Source organism: Rhipicephalus microplus, chromosome 1 (genome assembly GCF_043290135.1).
Source record: "Rhipicephalus microplus isolate Deutch F79 chromosome 1, USDA_Rmic, whole genome shotgun sequence".
Lineage (NCBI taxonomy): Eukaryota > Metazoa > Arthropoda > Arachnida > Ixodida > Ixodidae > Rhipicephalus > Rhipicephalus microplus.
Window position 1 is genome coordinate 43,536,317 of NC_134700.1, and position 27,950 is coordinate 43,564,266.

The window sequence follows — 27,950 nt, forward strand, 5'->3', positions numbered from 1 at the left end:
ATTGAAACAAAGTTTAGACGTCTCTTCGAGTTTAAATTTACGAGTATATGAAGTTACGAGTATATGAAGTTTCACATTTGGCTATCGATAGCTTTTTCAAGGCTTCAATGTGGCCGCATTGGTGTGGATACCACAGCAAAGACAGAGGAGGAGAATGGCACAAAATGCTTACAAACTTTGCTCTTTTCAAGAGCTTTATTGGGTTTTGGTTTCTCCACACCTCAGTTGCCTGTCTTGCCATCAGATGTGTGCATACCCTGTATTGCTCTTTTCCTTTGTCTAGCTTAAGCGTCTCCTAACACATGCTTACATTCTTCAGAGCTTAAAAGGGGCAGACCTTCATTGGCAGTAAAAGCAGCACTGCCAAGTTCAAAAGACAGGAAACAGGAATGGTATAGAAGATCATCTAACAACTGGTTAAGTGAACCCATAATTAGCATGAGATAAATGCATGTGTTTTTACTATCACTATCATCCATGTTAACTAAAGAGGTTTTCCCCAGTGCCTTTTTGTTTGTCTTTTGCCCCCCATTTTTTTTTAAACTTTTTCAGTCATTTCATTAAACCATCAGTTAAGGCGCACTTCATCTGCGTCATGCCTGTTTTTTGTTTTTTAAACTTAGCAGTGCTGCCTTTATGACCTCGTATATTCGAAATAGCCCTCTCGCAAGCTCTTCAGAATCAACCTTCTTGTTCGATTAGGCCTCACGGTTAGGCCCTATGGTCATTGTGCATGTGTGCTTCATAGGCATGTGAAGACTTCTTAAAGCTGTGGCTTGCTAATCATTCTTCATTTCTGACCCTTCAGCCACATACGTAGTAGAGTGTCTGATGCCAGAGCAGGGTAAATGTGCTTTCCATGAATTTTGCTGTGTTTTAGGAAACACTAGTTGGCTCTAGTATGTCGTTCCTGAGTGTGTGCTTGTTGCAGTGACAACTGATGCTATCTTGAAGCTTGCTAAGCCTGAATTTGCACTGGCTGGTGGAGTATTCGGCACACATAGTTCATTTGTGAGCGTTACTTTTGGAGCTGTCCTCATGCAATATTTTATTGCTGCTCCTTGTCTTCGCAGACGAAGTGGTGCAGTGGGCGTGTGCGTACACTATGCAGGCTGTGGCGCGACACGCTCCCGATCGACTCCGAGCACACGCAGCCAGTGCCCTGCCACTTGCCTTTTTTGCCAAGCACTCCACACCCCCAGGTGAATCGACTATTTCATAACTTACCAGTAAGCTTTAATATGCTGTGGATGTGGAACTCTGTGCATGTGGGGAAGTAGTGTCGAAGCACTTCCAGAGGGCATACAATGGAGCTGTAGAAAAAAGAGGAAGGAATAAATGCGTGCGGGTAAAAAAGTTGAAACTATGAACGGCGTTCGATTGGATTTCTTTGCTGAGTCATAGCTTTTTTTCACATTGTGGTGCCAAAGCGCTCATGCGGACACTTCTTCATTGCACGACTCGAGAGGACTTTCTACTAAACTGCGTCCTACTATGGGTGGCGAGGACTGCAACGAATCTGACCGACATGGAGCCAGACCCTATAGGCTTGAACACCGAATCTGATGGATTGCATCAAGACTAAGCTCTCTGCTCGACGAGCCCAAAACACGAAGCTTTTACAGAAAGCAAGGTCGCTGCTCACAGAACCTACCACAGACAAGCCCAAGCTTACAGGTATATTTATAACCATTTGTCAGCAAACAACAACCAGCTCTCAAAAATCAATGAGCGTCTTGAAGTGCACCTAGCTGACGAGAAGCTCGAAGCAGAATATGTCGTGGCGTCCGAGTAAAACGACCAAGCTATCGGCATGCTCGCCGAAAGTTTCTACAAGATAGACGGTTTGACCCGCGGGGGCAGTACAGTAGCGACTGCTCCTCAGAACGCGACCCCATCACCTCCTGATGCCCTGACCATAATTGGCTCAAGACTGCCGAACCTTGGCATACCAACACTTAGAGGTGACAAACAGGAATGGTTGGCTTTCTGGGAGCAGTTCGAGCATACTTGTGCACCTGAACAATGCTTTATCAACCACAACGAAATATTTCTATCTACATCATTATCTTGAGGGTGATGCGGCAGCAGCAATATGTGGTTTTTCAACTTCTGAAGCTTGTTACGCAGACGCCATTGAATCATTGAGGAAACGCTTCAAAAATTCGAAGTGGATCTAGCAATACCACCTGTTGAGACAGAGAAGAGACTGACACCCGTGTTGGCCTGGTAGAACCCTTCCTTTTTTATTCTCTCTTTTTATTGCGTGCTCACGTGCAGCCCCGCCCTGTGCTCGCTTGTTCACGCGTCTTGTGCCCTGCATCGCGTTTCCCGCCACCGTTTTCCTGGGGTAGATTCAACTTCTTCCCGGGGTTGCAGCGTGCGTGCTTGCGTCCAGTCAAAACAGCCGGTTTGATGCCATCTGGGTAGGCGAGTTTGAAATACTTGTTGCAGTCAGCCCTGCCTAGAAATGCCTCAACTACTCTGTGTCATTTCCACTGCAGCGCCGGGGCTTCCTCATCATTGACAGTCACCAAGCCAAAAACGCTCAGTTGGGACAAAAGGAGTGGCTTGCAGTGATGATCAGAGGGCAGGAAAAAGTATTAACTATTCTCTTTTCTTTCTTCTTTTCCACAGTCAGAAAAGCCTTTTGCACTTCACATGCCCTCGCAAGTCATGCTTGTCGGACACAGGTCAACAGCACCTAGTTCTTACTGGTAGCCCCTTGGTACGCTTGCCAGTTAGGAGTAGCAATCGTGACAGCGCCCGTGCATTTTCGGTGTCCTTGCACTGTTGCATCCGAAAGCAGTCATGTACTGCAATGTCTTAGTGATCGTACGACAAGAGTGAGGGGGCAACGTAGAATGCGGAGGTCAGACAGAGTAGCACATTCCAATGCCGCCTTATTCGGCAAGTTCTCGGTGTCGGATAAAGGAGGCTCATTCCTATAGATGTCCTGCTTCCATCTACGTTCGTTCCTGTTCTCCTTTGATGGTGTGGCTCTGCAATCACGTCTTGAGATGCCCCAAAGCGAACACATAGTCTCTCCAGGCCTTGAAATGGCAGCTGGCGATGGCGACCATGGTGTCGATGCCGAGCATGGCAGATGATGCTGTGTCAGGACGTTCGTTGCCTTGTGAGCTTGAGACGATCTGCCTGAAATGGTTTCTTCATGTGACATTCGGGTCTTCTGGCTTTCCACTTCACCTTGAATGAACTTTGGGATGGTGTTCTTTTCCTCTTCACTCAATTGTACTGCAGAGTTCACGGCGTCTGTGTCGCCCAACGTTCGCTTTCGATACTCGATCACCAAGTCATGTGGTGATGAGCGCAGGAGTTTCTGGTGCGGAACTACCGCGTACTCTGAAGACGGCATACCAAAGCCTTCCAAACATTCGGTCTTGAACTGGATGTTCTTGAAATCGTCCTGTTGCCTTGATATTTGTGACGATAACTCGGACGGGTCTGTGGGAAGTAAGCTGGCGGTTCGTTTGTCGACGAGATCTTTGTGGCCATACCTATCAGGGGGCACCTCAGCGACGACGTTGCAGTTCCTCTTGGTCAGGCATGTTTCATCAGTGTGTAACCTCATATGGCAGGCCTTCGGCGTTTAAACATCTGTGGGCTGAGGGTATGTGTAAATAGACGTGCCATAATGCTCCCGAAAACCCGCCAACTCACGGTCCTCACTGCAAAAGCCAGGCACTTGAAGCTTCGGCAGGGTGTCTCGCACGCCAGGCGCCCGGGGCGTGCTGCGTTCGGTGAAGTTGTGGCTGGTTCTGTCCGAGCGGGTAGCTCCACTGAAGTTGCTGGATGCATTACTCATACCCACGTGCCTCGGGGGGTTGGCTTCGAGGACGGTAGAGCCGTCCTGTGCACGCGTGTTCATTGCAGATCGAAGCCTGCTGATGGCTTTCGTGGCCTTTTCGTGGTAATCCAGAGCGCTCATAACTTAGTCGTCAAACTCCACACTGTCGAGGGCATCGGCGATCTGTTTGTTTAGTGCGCCGAGAGCTGTTTCCTTGTTGCGAAGCCCGTCGATGAACTCCTGCAAGTTGGCGGAAGATGGTACAGTGCCTTGCAGGAAGATCTGGCTGTCCTCAGACAGGAGTCGGAAGGTGGCACCGCGAAAGATGCTTCGATGTCTGCGTAGCTTGTCCATCTTGGGAACGTATCGGTGTGAGGGTGTTGGCCTTCTCCCGAGTTTCGGCACAATTAATGTTGAGACAGAGAAGAGATCGACACCTGCATTGCCCTGGTAGAACCCTTCCTTTTTTTTCTCTTTTTAGTGCGTGCTCACGAGCAGCCCCGCCCTCCACTAGCTTGTTCGTGTGCCTTGTGCCCTGCATTTGGCACCACCGTTTTCCTGCGGTAGATTCAACACCACCTATTAGCGTTTTGCAATCTATCTCGCGTAAAGTCGGGAAGCCAAGTTCATGGCCTCTAGAGACTTTACGGTGCTGTGCAGCTGGACATCTGGTGTCTAACTGCCGTAAACGTTCCCATGCTGAGTTTTTCAGATTTTACAGAAAGCCCTACTGTATGACATCATCTTGGCCTACACACATGGAAAGCGCAGTCAAGCACTAAGATAAAATGGGTCAGCTGCAAATGTCTTCGAGCCAGTCATAGTAGCTGCTACATCTGATGCGGAGCTAAAAAAGCTGCTCACTTTGCACATATTGAGCTAGAAAGTTGGGAGCAGTGTAAGCCCTTTAATGACCGACCGGTGTATGATTGTGCTCAGAGAACTTGAGGCAGCAGCAGCAACACCACTTCGGTACGGTACAACGCATCGAGCAGTGAAAAAACATGGCACACCCGCCTGTGACACTAACCTCTTCATCGATTTTAAGAAAGGAATGCTGGCGAAAGACAATCGCTGCTATCGATGCACATCCCAAGGCCATCAAGCACATTCTTGCCACATCAAACTCACCTGCTTGAGTTGTCACGGGAGGCACGCCTCAAGTGTGTGCAACCCTCGCTACAGAACAAACCTGACAACAGTACCTTCTCGACCACTGGACGCATCCGGTTGCATTGAAGAAATTGTCATCACGAGCGGTTATGCTGTGTGACAAGAATTCGCCGAGTGGGAGTGAGAGAAATGACGGCAAAGTATACCTGCAGACTTCTCGCGCTTTCATCATCAAAAACGGCAGGTCAAGATATGTCAGAGGGATTCTTAACGGAGGCAGTCAGTGATCTTTCATTACAGAAGACCTCGCCACCAAACTAGATTTGCAGGTACTGAGAAAGACCCAGGTTGCATTAAAAATGTCTGGCAACATATCCTAAACCTTGGTGGAAGGACGAAAGTTCATTCAAGTTTCCTTGCGTAGCCAGTACTCTGCTCGCATCTTCATCATTCGGGCACTAGTCATCACACCTGTCACATACTGTCGCCACATCTGTCACATCTTTTCGCCAACAGGTGATAGCCGCATTTTGCAGCAGTTAGTTTCGAGGGCCAAGTCATTGGTGACAAAGAGAAATTTCTTGAGGTGGAGACAGAGACCGGCATCAGCTTTTTGATTGCAGCTGACCCCCTGTGGAAGTTGACTGCTGAAGAAGTTCTGGAATTGGTCAGGACCAATACGGCACTTGGATGGACAGTGCGAGGACCCAGTTGTCAAAGTGCCTCTTTTGACGGTAACACTAACCACGTGGTCAGTGCTTTGCGAGTGGAAACGATTAGCGACGATGACACGATCTCGCAAATTCTACAGTCAATTCGAAACCTCAAATCAGCGGACATCACAGATTCTGGCAAATGCACTTTCATGAGTGCAGGCGTCCAAAAAATGATTCGAGATGAAAATGGGAAAAATACGGCAGAACTGTTTTGATAAGATGGCTCAAAACTGACACTTGAAACAAATCATGATGCCACACCCACACGTTCACAAAAACTGACAAGTTAATCGACAAAGCTTTCCGGCAATGCAAAGTGCCAGGCAGTGGCGTAGCCAGGGGGGGGGGGGGGGGTCGCACTCCCCCCCCCCCCTGCCACTTACAAACTTTTTTTTCATCGCTTGGCACTAACATGGTTTAGGAACTAAACGCTGCTACTATCACAATATTATTTTTGGGCACTTTTACAATGAATCATGTCTGTATATGAAAAAATATGTCGCGGTGTTTCTCAAGGCTCTGGCACGTGAGATTTTGGGCAGGAATCTCGGCCGCAAGCGTTTTAAGTTGGCTCGGCGACGGGATTAATGCTTGAGCAGCCATCAGAACAGATCTCGCTAGAGTCGATCACTGTAATAATTTTCAATAGGCAAAGGTTAGCTTTAATGGATAAAGCCAGACACAGTTGGTAGGTGTGATAGGCCACGTTAAAGCATATTACAGGATGACTCTTCATACGTGTGCTAACTTATGCTTGACATGACTAGAAGGGCACACCGAGTAATTTCTGGAACTAGTGACATGAGGCACGAAAAGAAATGCACATAATGGAGAAACATGGGTAGGCATGTTATCACATAAAATTAGGAGCAAATTAAATAGTAACCATAGTTCTTTACAAAAAATGAAAGAAACTCTGTACAAGCAATGTCTGACACAGCAAAAAGACACATAGCGGAATACTGTTGATTATCTTTTTGAATTGACACGAAGATTATCTTACGCATTACATGTCATATTGTATGCACCATATGTTACCAAAAATTTCCGAGAATCGCCGCGTTCAAATTTGGGTTGTTGTTGCATTGCCATTCACACCTTTCTTATCCGCAAACCACGTCTGCAAGGGAAAGGTGCCACTGAAAAGCAAGGAATAGGCAACAGGAGCAAACCGAATCACTCTGCCATGCTGTCATAGTGACTTTCAGCAATATGTCTCACACAGTGTAACTTGCTTCCTTAAAGGTGGGCAAAAAGTAGAACATACTGGTTTTACCAAAACCATGTTTTTTACTCCCCGCCAGGGTGGTCCATTGGTTATGGGGCTCTATTGCTGACCCGCAGGTATTGCTGACCCACAGTATTGAATCTCTGTGGTATTTTCGATGTAGGCAAAAATGCTTTAGGCCCGTGCACTTTGATTTAGGTGAATTTAAAGAACCAAGGCTGTGAAATTTTCGAAGCGCCCCACTACAAATTCTCTCGTAATCACATGGTGATTTTGGGATGTAAACCCCATCAATTGATCATTAAGGACTATGTTTTTACTGTTGTTCAGAAAATCTCAATCCAAGAATAACTTCAGTTAACTTTCTTTCTTGATTTTTAGCAGGCACCTATGGTTGATACCACACAAATATTCAGCTGAAGCCGTCTACGTGCTGGTAAAGAACAGAGAGAATGTTTTCCAGGTGGACTTGTATTTCATGGTGGATGTTCAGAGAGCAATGCCAAGCAATCTTTCATTTGTTATTGTAGCTCTCGGGTACAACTTTAGACGTCCAGCGATGAAAAAGAGCATTCCGCTTCAGCTGTGCTCACCGGTATAGTTGCCGGAATCTTTAGAAGATGGTGCATGTTTGGGAAATATACCTCTCGGCAATTGACAACCGCTTGCATCGCAGGCATGCTCAATGTTTTTTGCTTCCATTTCGCAGCCCATACTGCTAACTTACCCTTGCAATGCCGAAGTTGAGAGGATGTTCGAGTACACGTCAGCAAACTTCTTGGCAGTGGGAAGAGTGGCAGATTGTGGAAAATCCTGTGGCAGACAAGAGCAAAGTATTTTCAAGGTGTGCCGATGTCTTTTAATGCGCCCAAATACTGAAAGCCTAAAGTGCTCTTCATCGCTAGCCACTGGCACGTTACTTCGATGAAGCTGCCTACCTGTGACAAGCAGCATTCTCATTTTCGCCAGTTGTCAAGTGCGCACTGAGAACAGCATCGCCTTTCGGGAAATAACCATCAAGCGTTATACCGTACGGCATTTCGGCATGACCATCAAGTTTCATAGAAGAGCGCTGATCGACCCAGGACATGAACTACCCAGTAATACGTGTAGGCAGCGTACATCAATGAGGAGACTTCTCATTGTAGCTAGCAACGCGTTCAGCAAAGTTCGGGTAGTGACCCTGAATGCGAGAAACGAGAACTTCAGCGAGGATACATGTCGGCTGGTAAAGTTCCGCCTTAAACACTAGGGCTCGTTTCTTGCCTGGTGGGAAGATTTGCGGGTATAAATTTCCTCCGCTTACCCTCAGGTGCCGGTAAGATCGCGCTCGCTTAGTATCTTACTCTGCGCCAGACGTCTCACGTTGGTGATTGCACCCATACCTGGTAGTTTCTGGCGCGTTGCGATGAAATACTACAAACATGAACGAACGTGAAGGAGTTGATGGCAGCACTGAAAATCCAGCAACTCACATCAGGATGCCCGAAACAGACAACGAAGAGGCATGAATGGTGCATGGTAGAGCATAAGTAAACTCGCGTTGCATGCGCTGGCAGTTCTCGTTGGAGTTTACACGTTCTGCAGAATGGATTATGGTGAACAACTCCGGAGTTCATTCCTTCATCATTTGTAAACTGATCACTGAAGATTTTGTGTGGTTTGAGTCTGCTTGCAGCTGTTCGCGTCATTGTAAGTGCTAGAAACATGAATGCACCTATGTTGCCCGCTGAAATACTGGGTGTTCAAACTCAAGCTTTATGATTTTTTTTAAATTAGCTGCTTGAAGGCACGTGAGAACCACTTGTGCAAATAAGTAAAGTGGCGAGGGGGACAAAAAGATAATTTTTGCTGTCAGCAGCCCAAATAACTAAAGCCTAATAATTAACTGTTTACTGGCTACGGTAAGTTGACATGATTATATTGATAAAATGTTGGCAGTGTTGTTTGTTCACAGTTTCAGTTGGAAGATTTTTTCTAGCGCGCCTGTGCTCTGAGATGTCCGGTTTCAAAGTTTAATTGCTTTTTGCATGATTACGCATTACGCATGCAAGAAGGTGAGGGTCAGAGCAAAGCTCCTCTCTAAAGTGATGCATCTGCTGTGTGCGCTATTTATTGTGTGAAGAGGGTGAAAGGGTGTGTATATATATATATATATATATATATATATATATATATATATATATAAGGGAAACAAGTGTATACCTAAAAGCTCGTTTTTCGTGTTTTTACACAATATTAATGAGATCTAACAGACAATAATGCCAAGGAAGGTATAGGGGAAGTTGTGTGTGTGTGTGTGCGTGTGTGTGTGTGTGTGCGTGCGTGTGCGTGGGGGGGGGGGGGGGGAGCAATGGTTGGTATAGGCCGAGAAGAAAGTAGTGCAGAATGGAATAGGCATGGCGTATGAGCCAGGCCACGTCTTCCAGTCATCATAGCGTCACACAAGTCGAGAGGATGGAGACCTGCCAGCCCCTTCATTGGTCGCACATCATCGACAAGGTTCTCTGCAAGACACCCTGACCATGAATGAACAACCGAACCAGCAGTACGCATCGACGAGCATCATGACGGCATTATCGACTGACCTTTCCATCCCCAAGTACACCGAAGCAGCGGACGATGGACCCGTGCAGGACTGGTTCTACCTGTTCAGGCTCCCTGCTATCGCTGCATCATGGTCGGAACGGGAGATGGTCGCCAACTTTACGGACCACGTCTCGGGTAAGGCCTTCAAATTCTACCTCATCCATATATTTCAAAACCACGAGTCATGGGAAAATATCAAACGGGAAGTGATCGTTTGGTTTAAAAAATATAATGACGACTATGACGAAGACTTGCTTATGGTCCACCATTCACAGACAATCGCGCTCGGTCGTCACACTCAAAAGCAGTCTTCACGCATGAACCCACTGTCTGCTTTTTCATCACGTGGATCTCTTATTGCTCACCGTTTGCCTCATAAGGACGCCGCGACCACAGTAGACGACTTGACGCTTCACGAAAATACCCTGTCAAGCCATGCACTTTTAGGACGGGTTCATTCATCACCGTGCAGTGAACACACATTAGACAATCGAAACAAAGTAAAAGGTTCAGGCGAATCGAACATCGCACGCTGCCAAGCGCAAGAGTCCTTCGTAGTGAACAGTGCAGAAGAAGCCTCCAGAGACCTTTTTGTCGATTCTAGTGCACCACCTTCATTTTCTTTTGAGAATCACGACAATCCAACGACTACCAACTATTTATTGGTCACACCAACTATCAAAGAAAAGCAGGCTCATGTTACTAAAGGAGTACCACCTCGTCGGGTTCCGCAACATCAGCAGTGCCATCAAGAACTCAAAGAACACCAGAAACCACGGCAGTTGCATCAAGCACTACGATGAACTAAAATAAGATCACAAGCAGATTTGCGGCTTAAGGATGGTCGTCAGGAACGACACCAACTAAAGGAAAGACTAAGTCAACACCTGAGCCATATTCGTAGAAGGAAACGTCAAGGAAGTCTTCTGTACCAGATATCATGGCATCATGTACAATCCTACTGACGGAGATACCACCACAGAAAACCACAAAACAGACTGAACGCTACCATTAGCAAAATGCAGGAACACAGGCATCATATCATCAACTTCGGTTCTCGCAAACGCAAGCTGGAAGCAATGCTTCTGTCTCAGCCAGGACACAGAATACAGCGCCCACGACAGAAAATTCGGCGCCTACGACGTCCGACCTTCAAAGGCTACAAGGGCGCCCGACCTCTTTCATTCTTTGCAGCTGCTGAAGCCGTGTCATGGTCAGTGCAGTTGTTCAGGACGCGGTTATCTTTTCCAGAACGCCACAGTCAGTCTCACCCACCAGAACTCCTGCGTTATCCGGACTGCTGCACTCTCTCCTGAAGTTTTTGAAAGTTTAGGTAACTCATCTGGAGCATAGAACCAATTGTGAATTTTGACATTTGTGACTTTTCAACTTCTCCTTGTTTACTTCTTCTTGTTTGTGTTTCATGCCTTCTTTCGTGGGGAAGGGGAATTGTGTGACGTATGAAGCGATGAAGCGATGGTTGGTAGAGGCCGAGAAGGAAGAAGTGCAGAATGGAATAGGCATGGGGTATGAGCCAGGCCACGTATCCCAGTCATCATAGCGTCACATGTGTGTGTGTGTGTGTGTGTGTGTGTGTGTGTGTGTGCGTGTGTGTGCGTGTGCGTGTGCGTGTGTGTGTGTGTGTGAGAGAACATAAGAAAGTAGCGATGGTTAGGAGTTAGAAGTAGAAGCCGAGAAGGAAGAAGAGAGAATGGAATAAAAATGGCTTATGAGCCAGGCCACGTCTCCCAGTCATCGTAGCGTCACACGAGTCGGCAGGATGGAGACCTGCCTGCCCCTTCATCAGTCGCTTATCATCTACACAGTTCTCCGCTTGACACCCTGAGCATACATGGACTACCGTGCAAGCACCTAGCATTACGCATCGACCAGCATCATGTCAAAAGCACCTACTGACCTTCCCATCCCCAAGTACACCGGAGCAGCGGACGATGGACCCGCACAAGACTGGTTCGACCTGTTCGAGCTCTACGCTACCGCTGCATCTTGGTCGGAACGAGAGATGATCATCAACTTCACTGACTACATCTCAGGTGAGGCATTCAAATTTTACCTCACCCAGATCTTCGAGAACGATGAGTCTTGGAAAAAGTTCAAAGAAGAAATGGTCACCCGTTTCAAAGAATACGATGAAGATCTGTCCGTACCTCATCAGCGGAAGGCTTTTCAACTCACCCATTACAGTTACGCGAAGTCGTCCCGCAGTAAGCCTATTTTCCAAACGAGACATCAGAGAAAATATACCACCATTACACCATCAAATGGCTCTTCCGAAAAAATGTCACGCATTCGGACACCGACTGGTATCTTGCACGTGGCAACAGACAAGGTAAAGCCTCCATGTACCGAAAGGAATCTAGACCATTTCACCAAAAGACTAAACGTAACAAGACGGTAAGTTGGGCCAGTTGGTTAGGATCCATCGTGAACTTACAGCGCAACACCAGAAAAAATACAGGACAGGGAAGGAGCAAAAGAGAAAGAAAAGACAGCACTGGCTCACAACCGTTGTTTATTGAAAAAAACGGGGTGAAAAGTATATGTATAGGTACTGGCAGCCTACATCACAACATGCGCAAAATACGAGGTGCACTGAGGTAGCGTTGTCACACTCATGGAAATAAACAAGGTTGGCCTAAATAACTTAATTCTTTTTCATGCAGTGTGACGGATGGTTCACTAACGCACTTGCTACACGTAATCTTTATATGATATGCCTCAGCGATTTCTCTTGTTAGCTGGTTAGGATGCTTGAAGATGATGGTGGTTCTCTCAAAAATGGGATGACAACCGCATGACCTGCAATGTTCCGGCAGATGAAGTCGCGCGATCCTTTGAAAAGATAACTCATGCTCCCTTAAACGAACATTCACACAGCATTTCGTTTGTCTCACATACTTCCTACCACAAGATAATGGAGTTAAATACCCAGCTTTTTTTACGCATGCGATGTACTTGTTCTTATGATTCACAGCGCACCTCCCTTTGGCTTGTTTGTTGCTTAGCGCATTATCAACCATCGGGCAAATGCGACCTACCTTTTGTTTGGCGGAAAAAAGGAACGTCGACACCATACCTTGAGCATACTTTTTTCAGCCCATGTGGCGATTTGTGTACATAAGGAAACACTGCTCTTTTTCTTTTTCCATCAGTTTTTCCTTATGTACAAAAATTGGTACACAAATTATCACAAATTATGTACACAAATTCCTTATGTACACCAATCAACCAGGCTGTGCCGATTTGGTGAGCCATTCGATTGAAACTGGTGACACGCTTCCTTTGAAGTGTAACCCCAGGACCATCAGCCAGGCCAAAAGGCAGGTAATTGATGGCTTGCTGGATGAGATGCTCTCAGCTGGCATAGTTCGCCGTTCGTCCAGCGCCTGGGCGTCTCCAATTGTGTTGGTGCCTAAGAAAGATGGCAGTCATCGCCTGTTCGTAGACTACCGCCGTCTGAACAGAGTGCCTCGTAAGGATGCCTATCCGCTCCCCATAATTAGCTCCATCGTAGAAAACCTCGGCACTGCTCGGTATTTTATCATATTAGATGCCTCCAAAGGTTACTTACAGGTCTGGATGGATGTGCGTGACCGGTGCAAGACCGCGTTCACGTCCCACAGAGGGTTATTTGAGTTCACACATATGCCCTTTGGTCTTTGCAATGCTCCTGCGGCTTTTCAGAGACTCATGGATCGCATCCTCGGGGAAGCAAAGTGGTCTTACTGCATGTGCTACCTCGACGTCATCGTGATTTATTCACGCACCTTCAAAGAGCACTTGGCCCACATTACCGATGTGCTCGAGAGAGTGAGAGGCGCCGCGATGACGTTGAATCCCACAAAGGCCCAGCTAGCGCACACTCGAGTTCAGTTACTTGGCCTCATGCTGGGCGAAGGCTCCATTGAGCCAGATCAGGAGAAACTTCGAGCAATCCTCGATTTCCCCGTGCCCAAGGACGTACCCGGCCTGCGCCGCTTTCTCGGAATGGCCAATTTTTACTGGTCGTTCATACCGTCCTGTTCCCCAGTGCAGGCGCCCTTGACCAAGCTCTTGGGTAAGTCAGCTGAGTGGCGATGGGGACCTGAGCAGCAAGAGGCGTTTTGCCGTCTGTCTAGCACCATTGCGGAGACGACGCAGCTCAAGCTCCCCGACCTGACCAGACCGTTTGTTGCCCAGACTGACGCAAGCGATCTGGGATTAGGAGCAGTTTTCTTACAAAAATACGATGGTGTGTTGCAGCCGTAGGGCCTTTGCCAGCCACTCGTTGATACCCGCGGAAAGGAATTATTCAGTGATCGAGAGGGAGTGTCTCGCCATCGTGTTTGCACTGCGGAAGTTGATGTCTACCTTGATGGGACAAAATTTGTGGTGCAGACAGATCACAGCGCGCTTAGCTGGCTCATGCGGCTCTGGAGCCTGCAGGCAGGCTAGCGCGCTGGGTTCTCCTAATACAGCATTATGACTTTTCAGTGCAGTATCGGAAGGAGAGCGCTAACGTGGTAGCTGACGCACTATCTCGTGCCCCAGTGTCTACCAGGAGCCTAGATTCTGGTGTGACAACCGCTAGCGGTGACATTGCGCAAACGAGCGACGTGGGCGAAACGGGGGCGGAGCCGCCGAGTGGAGAAAAGGGCGAGTGCACCGACGAGCAAACCCTTTCCATTGATGGATGGATGGATGTGGCTGTACCCTTTAGATCAGGCGGCGGCTAAAGCCCCCTAGCCGTAATACTTAGTGAACTAACCACTAGATTTATCTTTTTTTTTTCCCTCTAAATAGTGAAGTTGAGGACTGGTACTTTGCAGTGAAGGGTTTAATCTTCACTCGTGCCTTGACTTTAGCCACCAATCAGATAGCCTCCCTTGTAGTTAAGTCTACCCGCTTAAAGTCAATTTTGCCCTTCCTGTCCCTAAACCCCAGTGCTTTGAAAAATTCTGCGCCATCCTCCTAAACTATAGGGTGAAGCCCTTTACAGAACATTATCAAGTGTTCGGTAGTTTCTTCTTCCTCTCCACACGCACTGCATCCCGTGTCTACCCCTTTGTATTTAGCCCGATATGTCTTGGTTAGCAATACTCCCGTCCTGGCCTAAAACAGTAGAGAACTACCCCGAGTATTATCATAGATTCTTTCCTTGGCAATTTCCTGCTTAAAAGTTCGATAGATCTCCAGTGCGGACTTCTTAATCATGCCAACTCTTCACATGTCAGTCTTCGTTTTCTTCACTTTCTTCTTAACCGATAGTTCTTTTTGGTTTGGCCTCCTGCTGTTTTCTAAGTGTTTACCAGTCAATTTCCTGGTTCGCTTCCTTCATTTTGTATCGACATTCATGTACAAGCAGCTGAAAACCTTCCTAGCCCAACGCTCCCGCCCCATTTCTCTCAATCGCTTCTCAAATTTTATCTTGCTGCTAGCTTCCCTGCCCTCAAATGATGTCCATCCCATATCACCTTGTACTACCTGATTTGGTGTATTACCGTGAGCTCCTAAAGCAAGCCTACCTATTCCACGTTGCTTAATTTCTAATCTTGCTTGAACTTCTGATCTCATGCACAAGACCGCATTGCCGAACGTTAGACCAGGAACCATGACCCCTTTCCATATTCCTCTCACAACATCATACCTATTGTAATTTCACAGTGCCCTATTTTTTATCACTGCTGCATTTCTCTTACCTTTAGTGTTCACGTATATTTCGTGTTCTTTTAGGTACCGTATTTACTCGATTCTACCGCGCCCTCGATTGTAACGCGCACCCGATTTCCACCGCGAAAAAAAAAACGTAAGACATCGATTGCAACGCGCACCCATTTTTCTCGCTGGCCCGCACGATCACACCACTCGAAAAAACGACTCCTTTTGGGAGCGTCTTCCATTTAAATATGAGGTACGGGCGAAGCTTGTGCCCATCTGACGTGTAACAGAGCATTGCCGTCACTGTAGTTTTACCGTGGACCGATGTCAGCACGCGAACTTGCTTCGCCCCGTTCTTGTGGTGCCAGGCATGTCGAAGTAAAGAGGCGTCTGACCAGCATTCCCGATTTGCCTAAGCAGGTAGCCGTTGTTGCGCCGCAAGTTTAGGACGAACCTCTGAAAACTAAAGCTTTTCATCGTACTCCACTGCAAAACTTTTCTCATATGCATGTTCCCCTTCGGAGGGAAAAGCCTTTCCTCTTCATAAAGTTAGTTAGCCAGCACCTGCTCGCTTTAAACTGGCTCCGCATTAGACCTTTTTCTAAGACTAATTGCATAGCCCGCACTTGGAGCAGTTCTGTCGTCACGGGCTGCTGTGCCGCTCGCTGCTCAAGCACATACTCGCCGAGCAGCTCTTTATTTGCGGAAACCGACCTTGCTGTGGTCCACTGAAGCCTTTGCGTGAAGCTTTGCTGTCGACAATCTTCTGCTTTTGTTTTCGCCGGTCCCGCACGCACGTTTCGGGAACTCCGAACGACCGCGATGCGGCCCGATTTCCGTCCGTTTCTGCACACGCGATGACTTTTCTTTTAAAAGCGCATTGTGGTGCACTCGAGTTTTTGGAGTCGGCCCTTCCACGCCGTCGATGCTAATGCACTACTAGATGACGAACTCCTCAGCACACGTACGAAGTGCCGCTCATGGGAAACACATAGGCAGAAATGGCCGACGCACGTAGGGGGCGGCCATTTTGGATTTGCCGATGGCAATAGATTGACTGCAATTTTTTCGTTTGTACTCGATTTTAACGCGCATGCGACTTATGAACTCGCTTAACCGGAAAAAAGGTGCGCGTTAGATTCGAGTAATTACGGTAATTGTTTCATTGCTTATCCATACACCCAGATATTTGTATTTATCTGTTATCTCTACCGTGACTTCCTGTATCCGAAGCTCGCAACCTTCATTATCATTAAAAATCATGACTGCTGATTTTTCTTTACTGAATCTGAAACCTAACCTATCTCCCTCATTACCGCAGATGTCCATCGATCTCTGTGTCACGCAGTTTATTCACGTACAGACCTACTGGAAGGCCGAGGAACGCCAGAAGAGGGAGGAACGCCAACAGGCCGAAAATACAAAACAAACGCAAGCTCGGGTCGCGCGTGCACCAACGCTGTGGCTTGCCGTTTCATGCTGCTTCGTCGTCGTTCGCATAGTTCCCTACATTGGCCCCCGGTGAATAGCGTAGCCAACCTGGCGACTTAAGGCGTAGTCACTATAGCGGGGTCGTAATACGGCTTCAGGCGACTCACTTGCACAATTTCTCGGCCACGACGGCGTAAGTCATGAGACTGTGTCAATGGCTCAATCTCATAATTGACGGGTGACGTACGGGCGAGAATGCGGTAGGGCCCGTGGTATCGTGCCAGTAATTTCGACGAAAGGCCAGGAGTGCTCGGTGGAACCCAGAGCCAAACGAGAGCACCAGTCGTGAAAGTATAGAGATGTCGGCCGGTGTCAAGCCGTAGCTTCTGGTGGCCTTGGTCCTCGGTTGTCAGAGAACGGGCCAATCGTCTGCAATCTTCTGCGTACCTGGCAACATCAGAAATTGCAGTGTACTCAGAGGAGTCGGGCGTGTATGGGAGGATAGTGTCCAGCGTGCACGATGGTTCGCGTCCGTACAACAGAAAGAAAGGGGAGAATCCTGTTGTCGCGTGCGTAGCGGTGTTATACGCATACGTGACGAATGGAAGGATAGTGTCCCAATTAGTCTGGTCTGAAGCTGTGTACATCGTCAACATATCACCGAGAGTGCGATTAAATCGTTCTGTGAGGCCATTCGTCTGCGGGTGATATGCTGTCGTCAGGCGATGAACCATGTTGCACTGAGCGAGCAACGCTTGAATGGCGTCAGACAAGAAAACACGCCCCCGGTCGCTCAAAAGTTCGCTGGGAGCACCATGGCGAAGAACAAAGTTGCGCAAGATGAAAAACGCAACTTCCCTCGCGGTTGCTGCGGGTAGTGCTGCTGCCTCCGCGTAACGCGTGAGGTGGTCCACGCCGACAATTATCCACCTATTTCCAGAAGACGACGTGGGAAGTGGTCCGTATAAGTCGATACCGACGCGGTCAAACGGACGCGCTGGACAAGGCAGAGGCTGAAGTGTACCGGCAGGGCGTTGAGGTGGGACTTTACGTCGCTGGCATGCAGTACAAGCACGTACGTACTTGCGAACAAATGTGTACATGCCGCGCCAGTAGTACCGCTGACGTAGACGGTTGTACGTTTTGAGAGCGCCAGCGTGAGCGCTTTGCGGGTCGTTGTGGAAAGCAGTACAGATTTCCGAGCGCATGTGGCTGGGTATCACTAACAGCCACTTCCTACCTTCAGACATGTAATTCCGCCGATAGAGTAGGTCGTCTCGAATAGCGAAATGTGTGGCTTGACGGCGGATAGTTCTTGACACTAAATTAGCTAACGGATCAGTCAAAAAGGCGAGGAGTTGGGAAATCCACACATCTTTGCGTTGTTCCGATGCCATGTCTGTGAAGTCGATTGGTGTTATGACAGCTGAAGAAGGTGACGAGGAGGCTGGGTCAGCCGGTAGCGGCGAGCGGGATAGCGCATCAGCGTCGGAGTGCTTGCGGCCGGATCGGTATACAACACGAATGTCGTATTCCTGTAGGCGAAGCGCCCAACGACCAAGGCGCCCCGACGGGTCTTTGAGCGATGATAGCCAGCATAGAGCGTGGTGGTCCGTAACGACTTCGAAAGGGCGGCCATAAAGGTATAGGCGGAACTTCGTCAAAGCCCAGACAATTGCGAGGCACTCTTTCTCCGTGACGGAATAATTACACTCGGCTTTCTTGAGGGTTCGACTCGCGTAAGCGACCACGTATTCTTGCTGCCCTGGTTTTCGTTGAGCCAATACAGCACCAAGACCGACACCACTGGCGTCGGTGTGGACCTCCGTAGGCGCATCAGGGTCAAAATGTCGTAGAATTGGAGGTGATAATAATAACCGCCGAAGCGCGGTGAAGGATTCGTCGCACTCTTTTGACCAAGCAGAAATGCCTTTGGAAGTTGTCAACAGGTTGGTAAGAGGCGCGATGATGGAAGAGAAGTTGCGCACAAATCGACGAAAGTATGAGCACAGGCCGATAAAACTTCGAAGCGTCTTGATGGAATTGGGCTTCGGATAGTCGGCCACGGCGCGGAGTTTCGCCGGATCCGGGAGAACACCCTCTTTGCAGACGACGTGACCCAGTATGGTGAGCTGACGTGCGGCAAAATGGCACTTCTTGATGTTAAGTTGAAGGCCAGCAGAGGTGAGACACGTGAGAATAGCACGAAGACGAACAAGGTGAGTGGAAAAGTCGCGAGAAAAAACGACGATATCGTCTAGGTAGCAAAGGCACGTGTTCCACTTGTAGCCGCGAAGGATGGCGTCCATCATCCGTTCGAAGGTAGCTGGGGCGTTGCAGAGTCCAAACGGCATGACGTTAAACTCATACAGCCCATCAGGTGTTACAAATGCAGTCTTCGATCGGTCAGGATCAGCCATTGGAACTTGCCAATATCCTGAGCGTAAATCTAAGGAGGAGAAATATTCTGCCCCTTGCAAGCAATCGAGAGCGTCGTCGATGCGTGGCAACGGGTACACATCCTTCCGAGTTATCTTATTGAGCCGGCGGTAGTCGACACAGAATCGGATAGACCCATCCTTTTTGCGCACAAGTACAACAGGGGACGTCCAAGAGCTCTGCGATGGCTGGATGACACCACGCTTGAGCATATCGTCGACTTGTTCGTTGATAATACGGCGCTCTTCCGCTGAAACTCGATATGGTCGTTGGCGTAAGGGAGCATGAGTACCGGTGTCAATGTGGTGCGTGATGTTTGCTGTGCGACCCAAAGATGGTTGAGCGCAATCGAAGACAGAACGGAACTCTCGAAGAAGGGACAAGAGTTCGCTTCTTTGTGTCGGCGATAGCTCAGCGGCAACAGAGGGCTGGAATGAGTCTGGAGCGGGCACTGTGGCCACAGGTGGCGTCATAGCATTGAGCTGGAGGTGAGGTGCGTGTTCGGCGAACTCTAGAGGGCGCAAGAGGTCAACGTCTTGTATGTTACCCAAACATTCTCCGCGAAGTAAGGTAACTGGCGACGATAGCGAGTTCGCGACGAGCATGGCGGTAGCACCGGATTCCACGGTGAGTACGGCAAAGGGCAGGTGTAGGCTACGGCGGCGGGTAAATACGTGAGACGGAGTGAACAAAACAGTTCCGGCAGGAGCGGCCGTACAGGTCGGGGCTACAAGGGCGGATGTTCTCGGTGCTATTTCCGTGTCTGCAACAACGACAAGTTTGTAAGGTTCAGGAAGAGAATCCACAAAACAAGAGGTTGGCAGCGGTGTAAGGGCAACTTCTGCACGTGAGCAATCTATGATGGCCCGATGACGCGAAAGAAAGTGCCATCCAAGAATGACTACGTCGGAGCAGGATGCCAGCACAAAAAATTCAATGGCATAAAGTTCACCTTGGATAATGACACGTGCAGTGCACACAGCTGTAGGTTCTATGCACTGCGAGTTGGCCGTGTGGAGCATCAGGCCCGAAAGAGGCGTCGTCACCTTTTTCAACTTGCGGCATAAGGGCTCACATATTATGGAAACGGCGGCCCCTGTGTCGATAAGCGCTTGTGCGGCGGTCCCCTCAACATTGACGTCAATAATGTTTTGCGGCGAGAAAGATGGAGGCCTTAAGCAGTTCGAATTGTATGCAGCTGTTGCCTCCGGAGCTGCAGCGATCAGTTTCCCTCTTCCGTAGCAGGTCGGCGACGCATAGGTGACAGGGAGCGTCGTCGTGGCGATGGTGACCGATGGTTTGCGTAGGGTCGAGGACCGTCAGTGGTGTACCTTGATGGCGTCCTAGACCACGACGCCATTGGCCGGCCCACGGCATCGACTGGAGGGAGATCTCGGCGACAGTGGCTGGCGACGTGTCCAGCGATACCACAGGCGAAACAGATGGGCCTATTATCTGGCGTCCTCCAAGCGTCTGAGCGACGGTAAAATGGAGCTGGAGATCTCGCGTAGGGATACGGCGCCGCAATTGGGGTTGTAGGCACGACATAGGGTGGCGTGGCAGGTTGAGCATACGGCATACGCTGTTGCGTAGGCCGAGCAGCGACGGCGGCGTACGTGAGAGGCGTTGTGACTGGTGGTTGCTGATGCACCGGCGGAAGGGCTTCAGCGACTTGGGTCCGAATGACGTGTTGGAGGTCCGGTGCCAAAGCTTGCGTGGGCTCATGTGTCAGTGGCAGCAGTGACAGCTGGCGCGCTACCTCTTCGCGGACGAAGTCCTTGATTGTCGAAAGCAGCGGCTGCTGGTCGGTAGGATGGGCAGCTAGGTGCAAGCTTGCGAGCGTGTCTGGCGTCGTGATGGCTTGACGAGCAATTGCGCGCTGCCTACGCAATTCATCGAAGCTTTGGCAGAGGGAAACGAGGACAGCAATGGTGGGGGGATTTCTCGCGAGCAACATCTGAAAGGCGCCGTCGTCAATGCCTTTCAATATGTGCCTGATTTTTTCTTCCTCAGGCATGGTAGAGTTGATGCGGTTGCATAGATGCAACACATCTTCAATGTAGCCCGTGTAGGTCTCGCCTGGTTGCTGCGCACGGTGACGTAAACGGTGCTCGGCTTGAAGCTTGCGTGCCGCAGGTCGTCCAAAGACGTCCGTAATAGCCGTCTTGAATGCAGACCACGTAGTAATGTCAGCTGCATGGTTATTAAACCACAGTTGCGCGGTGTCCGCAAGGTAGAATGTGACGTAGCCAAGCTTACTTGGGTCGTCCCATTTGTTACTTGCGCCGACTTTGTCGTACCTCGCCAACCAATCTTCGACGTCCGACTCAGTGGAGCCCGTGAAGATAGGAGGGTCTCGTTGAGGATACACGGCACCGCAAGTGACATGGACGGTCGAAGGTCCCACCTGGAGAGGCGTCTCGGTGGCCATGTTCGTGTCACGTAGAGGGGGAAGCTTACGGGAGCGAAGTTCCAGGTTTGTACGGGAGTCCACACACCTCCACCAGATGTCACGCAGTTTATTCACGTACAGACCTACTGGAAGGCCGAGGAACGCCAGAAGAGCGAGGAACGCCAACAGGCCGAAAATACAAAACAAACGCAAGCTCGGGTCGCGCGTGCACCAACGCTGTGGCTTGCCATTTCATGCTGCTTCGTCGTCGTTCGCATAGTTCCCTACATCTGCAAATCTTTCTTGTTGTCGGCCATTAACATTATATCATCTGCGTACATCAATGCTGGTAGTGCCTGTTCAACGAGTTTTCCTTGTTTGACGAAAGAGAGGTTGAAGCCAAGTCCACTTCCCTTTTATTTGGCCTCTAATCCTCGTAGGTATGTCATGAATAACAAGAGAGACAGAGGACACCCCTGCCTAGGTCCCCGTTTTATTTTTGTGGGCTCAAATACCTGTTTTTCCCACTTTATAACTACCTTATTACTTTTGTAGATATACTTTAAATGATTGGTGACTCCAGCTTCCACACCCAGTGTGTGCAGTATTCCCCACAAGTCCTCTTGAACCACGCTATCGTACGCTCCCTTGATATCCAAAAATGCTAGCTAAAGGGGCCTGTGTTCCTTTCCTGCTATTTCGATGCACTGCATCAGTGAGAACAGATTGTCTTCCAACCTCCTGTGTTTCCGAAACCCATTCTGCAGTTCCCTCAGCACCCCCTCATCCTCTATCGATTCCTGCAGTCTTTCGTTTACAATCTGAATCGCCAGCCTGTAGACCACTGATGTCACTGTTATAGGACGGTAGTTGTTTATGTCAGCTTTGTCCCCCTTTCCTTTATAGATCATGCTCATCTTCCTAAGTTTCCATACATTCGGGACTCCATTATCAATTGTTGTTTTGCTCAATGCTTCTATCAAAGTCTGTTAGACTTCGGATACAATGTCTTTATCAGTATAATTGGAATGCCATCTGGGCCTGTTGACTACGAACCCTCTTCTCAGCCCTTTCGCACTCTCGTTGTGAAAATGAAGCCATTGCACCACTTGATCCATCCTTGTCTATTGTGGTGCATAAGGCACTTCTTTTTGTGAAATTTTTCTGTCACCCTTGTTCTTATATGTTCAATAGCTTTGTCCCTTTCTAGCCTTGCACCTTGAGCTGTAGTTATAAACCTCTGCTCTAGGCTTGTTTCATTTCTTAAGGAGTTCAGATGGCTCCGAAATTTCGCAGCTGCCTTTCTGTCCTTTTTATGTACTTCTGCCAGCCACTGAGCACCCTTTTTTTTTAATATTTTCATTGATCAGGCAGGAGGTATGGTTTCCTTCTAGAACTTAGAAAGGTGTCCCATTTTCTTTCAACATCGTCTGTCGGGTCACCCCACTGCTTAGCATGTCTGTGTTCTCTAAGGGCTTCCAGACGTTTTGCATTATTGCTCTCTTAACTTCCTCATCCCACCAACTCTCAGGCTTGTGTCTTCTTTTCCGGGGTCACTTGTCACGTGCCTTAGTAAGCTCTAGCTCAGTCTAATTAGATTTGTGTATGTCCACACTGTTTTTTTATCCTCAGTGATAACTTTCTCAATTTGTTTAGTAGCAATTGCTATTTGCCTTTCTGAATGAAAATTTTTCTGTAGTTGCTCATCTTGTCTCCTTCCCACTTTCATTGCTCTTCCAAAACTTAGCTTGATACGTTTGTGATCACTACCCAGACTTCTGGAGCCACCTTCATCTATGTGCATTCCCCTGAGCTTACCATACATCCCATGTGACATCAGTGCGTAATCTATCGTTGACTGCAGCCTTCCTACTTCCCATGTTATTTGCCCTTCACACTTCTCGGTACTGTTGCAGATGATCAAATCATGCCTTTCACACATATCCATGATCATTTTGCCTGTTGAGTCAGTATACCCATCTATATCTTCTATGTGTGCATTCATATCACCTAGTATAATTATCTCGCACTCTCCTCCTAATTTCTCAACGCTGTTTGATACACACTCGACCATTGCCTGGTTTTCCTCTTTGGACTTTGCTCCTGTCCACAAGTATACCAAACCAAGGAGTGTCATTTGCCCTGCCGCTTTCCCTTTTAGCCATAAATGTTCCTTGCACTCCTGCTTGACCCTTTGCCAGTCTGTACTTTTATGAATGAATGCGCCAATACCACCCCCCTTTCTGCTGCCTTTTGTTCAATTACAATATTCCCATGCGTAGTCGGGATTGCAAGGTGGTTGCTCCATGTCCATGAAGATGTGTCTCGACAACCCCATATACATACCATCAGTTCCTCCGGCCTCAACTGCTCATCTATCTCTTCCCACTGTAACCTATTTCTGCCACCCTGCATGTTAATATAGCCTATGTCTGACTTAGCTCGGCCCTTGTGCTTACCTCGATTTCTTCTCCCATGGACTCCGTGTGGCTCGAATATTTGTGCCCCTTTAGAACCGTCTTCGGCTACGCTGTTGGCCTCAGAGCTCGGGGCCCCCTAAAAAAGCTGTGGCTTGTCGACCTATCCTACTACCAACCCTCCTGCCCGTCGCACCACTGTAGTGAATGCCATTCTGTGCAAAGGGGCGAGCGCCGGGCTCGTATACATCTTGGTTCACCTCCATTGCACTGTATCCGAGTTGCCGGCTCATACCCTTGATCACACAGTTGGCCTCCACTACCCTCCTTTCAATCCCACGAGACTGACCCCAGACCTCTGGGACTGTGGATATGGTCACATGCACACTCCCAGAGGCTTCTTGGAGCTTACGCATCCCATCCTTCAACTGTGTTTGAAGGTTCTGATCCTTGCCCTTCAACACATCATTGAGCCCAGCATGAATAATTATGAGATTTTCGCCCTCCATGCTGTCCTCTACAACCTCCTGAGCTTTGGCCAGTGCATCCACCATGCCCTTCCCTGACTGGGCCTCCACCCTCACTGTCCCATCATCCTTCACTGTCTCGAAGACGCCATCCCTAACCCTGGCGACCTTAGAGTCCCCCACCACCAGGACCCTTCTTCGCTCCAATCGCTGGCTTCCTGTTTGTGATGACGCCCCTGTTTGGTTCACCTGTTTTTCTCTCTGCCGCCTGTCCTGTGTTCCTGCCCTGCTCGAAGACTGCCGCGCCACCGAGCTGTATGTTCTCGGGGCCTCCGTGTTGTGGCCAGACACTGCGGCACCCTGACCTCCCTTCTCACCTGTTCCTTCCCGCCTGTCACCTTCTCCGCTACCCATGCCTTCCGTCTCACACTGCTCAGGCCCGGGGCAAAGCGCCATCAGCTCCTTTACCCACTGCTCGAGCTCGGTCCGCCCTTCCCATTCCTTTCGAAGGTCGCCCTTCATTTGCTCTAATAGGCTGGCGGTAGCCTCCTCCCGCACACGCGATGCTCCGAGCTGTTTTTGGAGTTCTATCATATTCTCCCGTTCCGCCCTAAGCTCCCCCTGAAGCCCCTTGATGCTAGCCTCCGTGTGCTGCACAGCCGCCTTCAGTGCCTCGCACAGCCTGCACACGAAGCTCGCCTTCTGCGCGTCGGCCAAACTCGTGAATGCTGTCTCATCTAAGTAGCACCAGCGCTTGCATTCTTCGCACTGCACCAGCTCACTGTTTGCTCAAACGGTGAGCTAACAGCGCCACCGCAGAGCTACGGCGGCAGGCGGCAACAGCTATCATTGCAAAGGCCGTAAGGGGGGAGCAGAGGAAGAAGTAGAGTCCGGCTGTGGTCAGCCTTCCCCGCTGTTGTAGTGCTGTGGAAAAGCACTCTCCACTGCATTTATAGTTCATTGACCATATTGTTTAGTACCGCTAAGTATGTACTGTGCGTCTGGGTGAAAGCTGGCATACAGCTGCGAGATGCGCTCGCCACAGTACTAAAAGAAGGCGAGGAAAAAGGTACTGTTACTTCTGCATCTGTCTCTTAGCACCCGCATTTTGTACTCAAGGCCTATGCTGCCTGTCTGTGCGTTGGTTGTGTTTGTTACATAATTGTGGGGGTAGCCTGTGCATTGGTTGTGTTTGTTACATAATTGTGGGGGTAGCGTGTTTCCCTGAGTTCAGTTGCAAGGTCGATGGCAGTGTCAGAAGCAAGCGAGTACGTACAAGTATTTGTAGACTCATACACAGCTGAGTGCTTTGTCACTTCGCACAAAAGCGACAAGTACAGATTCTGTACCACATGCACCTGTTATGTAAGCACGTCGGCAAGGCCCATCTAAAAGTGCACATCGCTTCACAGAATTGGCAAAACTATGCTCGGGCTGCAGAGAGGCAGGCCAACATTGGAAGTTTCTTCCAAAAGAGCTGGAAAGACGGTGCGATCCGCGCGAAATGCCTATTCGCGAGATTTTTTGTTGAACGCCGCTCACCGTAGTGACACAGGACCGCTATTTCAGAAAATGTTTCCGAAGTGCGAGGACGGGAAGCGGTATGGGTGCAGACATACAAGAACGACGGTCATCATCAGGGAAATGGCTGCACATGCCGAAAACACAATGGTGGAGGCCCTGAAATGCCACGCAATTTTGCAGTCGCAGTAGGTGAAAGCAGCAAAGGCAGCAGACGTCTGTTTTAGTGATTTCCGAGAGGTAACCCCCCTCCCCGGTGAGGTCTCCCGAATTTTTATGCTGCTAGGTTGTCAGGTTTGCACGTAACTGCACAGAAAGAAAAATTTTTTATTCTAAGAATATCACTGTTCAAGTAGCTACAATGGTAGCAGGTATCAGCGCATTGGGTGACAACAGTAAGCAGGAACAAAACTGGTGTATGCTCTGTCAGAATGCAAAGACATCTCTTTGCATAATTTTACAATCCTGCCCTTTGGGGTTAGTGCATGCTCACGAATGATTTTGTGCAGCACATAATAAACATAATAAATCACAACATGGGTCACGCGCAGTTGTCTGCCGCTGCTAGTGTCCGTAACCACATCGTGCGAAATTATAAAAAAACCTAGCACACAGTGGGGCTCAAACCCCAGTCCACTCGGTGCCAGCCCAGTATTCTATTTTTGAGCTACACCGGTGCTTGTGACTTGTTGACAAACTTGCCTTACGCAGGCGTGATGTCGGGAAAGCAATCACGTTAATATGACTTATAAAGTGTTTTAAAACAGCCAAAGAACAACCAGTCGTCGCACAATACGAATGGCATAACAAGTGGGCTGTCCAATGCTCCAACCCATTACATAAGCTTGTTCTTGTTCCCCTATTAACTGTGGCGCAGAACCACTCCAGCCATAATTCCTCATCGCCGTCAGCCACTGCATGAACAATGGCACAAAATTCTTTGCAAGTGTTTACAGGATACCACGCTTCTCAGCATGATGATGAAATATAGTATAGCCAATGCTGGCCTACCACCAAAAAAAATTTATTATTAATGCCCTAGTGGGTATCAAGCAAGTGTGCTTGCGGTAGTTACCCAATGAGAGTTTTAAAAAGGCTTTGAAAGGCTGCTCTTCTAGCTTTTGTTGGGACTGTGCTGCACCTTCCGTGCAGGCCTGGCATTTTTGTGCAGCACATAATAAGCTTTAATCAGGTTCACTGGTAGGGGACATTGTGGAAAAACTTGTAGATACTCTCATATGGACAATGTGATAAAGTCCCATTAAAATGAATTGAGTCTATAAAACAACGCATTGTTGATGTGGCGTCGGTCACAAAAGTGTAATGCTAGGTTTGGTCCCAGGACCACTCAGCAGGGAACTGAATTGACCCACGTACACACAAATAAGTTATGCTAAAGAACAGATCACAAAATTTGCGTTAGGCATGCAGTGAATACAGTGTTAACATGCAAGAAGGTTTTCCACGCATTTCAAAGCAATACTGCAAGACGTGTTAATATTTGTGACCGTCTTTTCGCGGAGTTTTAAGCAGTGAATCTGAACCAAGCCTGCCCAATTTTCAGTCATGCTACCATGCAAGATGTGCAACCCTAAAGCTACTGCTATAGTCTCTTTGATAAAGAAATTTTCTCTTGCCATGTTACACCGGTCAGTCACCAGAGTTGTGTCCAGAACAAGGTAGATTGCAACGAGCCAGTTGCCGGTGAGGTGACACCGGTAGTACTGTCTTGTGAGGTCAGTATTACCAGGGTCCTTTAACACTTTTTACTGGTCATGAAACTCCCGCGTAACTCTATGGGAGAGGTTCACATACCGCCAGCACTTTCCGTGCTGCGGAGATAGGAAACCAGGTGCTGCTGGCCCCCATTAGGGGAGTGTGGGCGTGGAGTAGTGTTGTCCATGCTGGTTGCCCCCCTTTTTCCTATTCGTGGACGTCTCGCCGTGACAGCAATACCCAACACTTGTTGTGAGCTGAACTGTCACTCAGAATACAAACGCACTGCCAGAAAAGTATCTCTGTTTTGTTTACCAGCCGATGCAGAATAACGCGACAGGTGGAAACGTGCGATCCCGGGACAGGAGACTGTCAGATTTTCAATCAACTCTAAGTATGTTTGTGCGTGCAAAAAACGTTTCAATGCAAGTGACATGATTCAAGCAGACGTATGT

At 48.7% G+C, this 27,950-nt stretch overlaps 1 protein-coding gene across 8 annotated transcripts in view; it reads left to right on the top strand.

Moving 5' to 3' along the window:
• The window catches only part of LOC119178803 (proteasome adapter and scaffold protein ECM29), an 881,180-nt gene that overhangs the window by 696,827 nt on the left and 156,403 nt on the right, over window positions 1-27,950 (top strand). For all 8 annotated transcript variants that reach the window (XR_012895350.1, XM_075895092.1, XM_075895224.1 and 5 more), the window contains one exon: window positions 1,074-1,202. Coding sequence is in view for 7 of the 8 variants with exons in the window: in XM_075895092.1 (XP_075751207.1) it covers window positions 1,074-1,202 (129 nt within the window). In the remaining variant the exon portion in view is untranslated. The remainder of the gene's footprint in view (window positions 1-1,073; window positions 1,203-27,950) is intronic.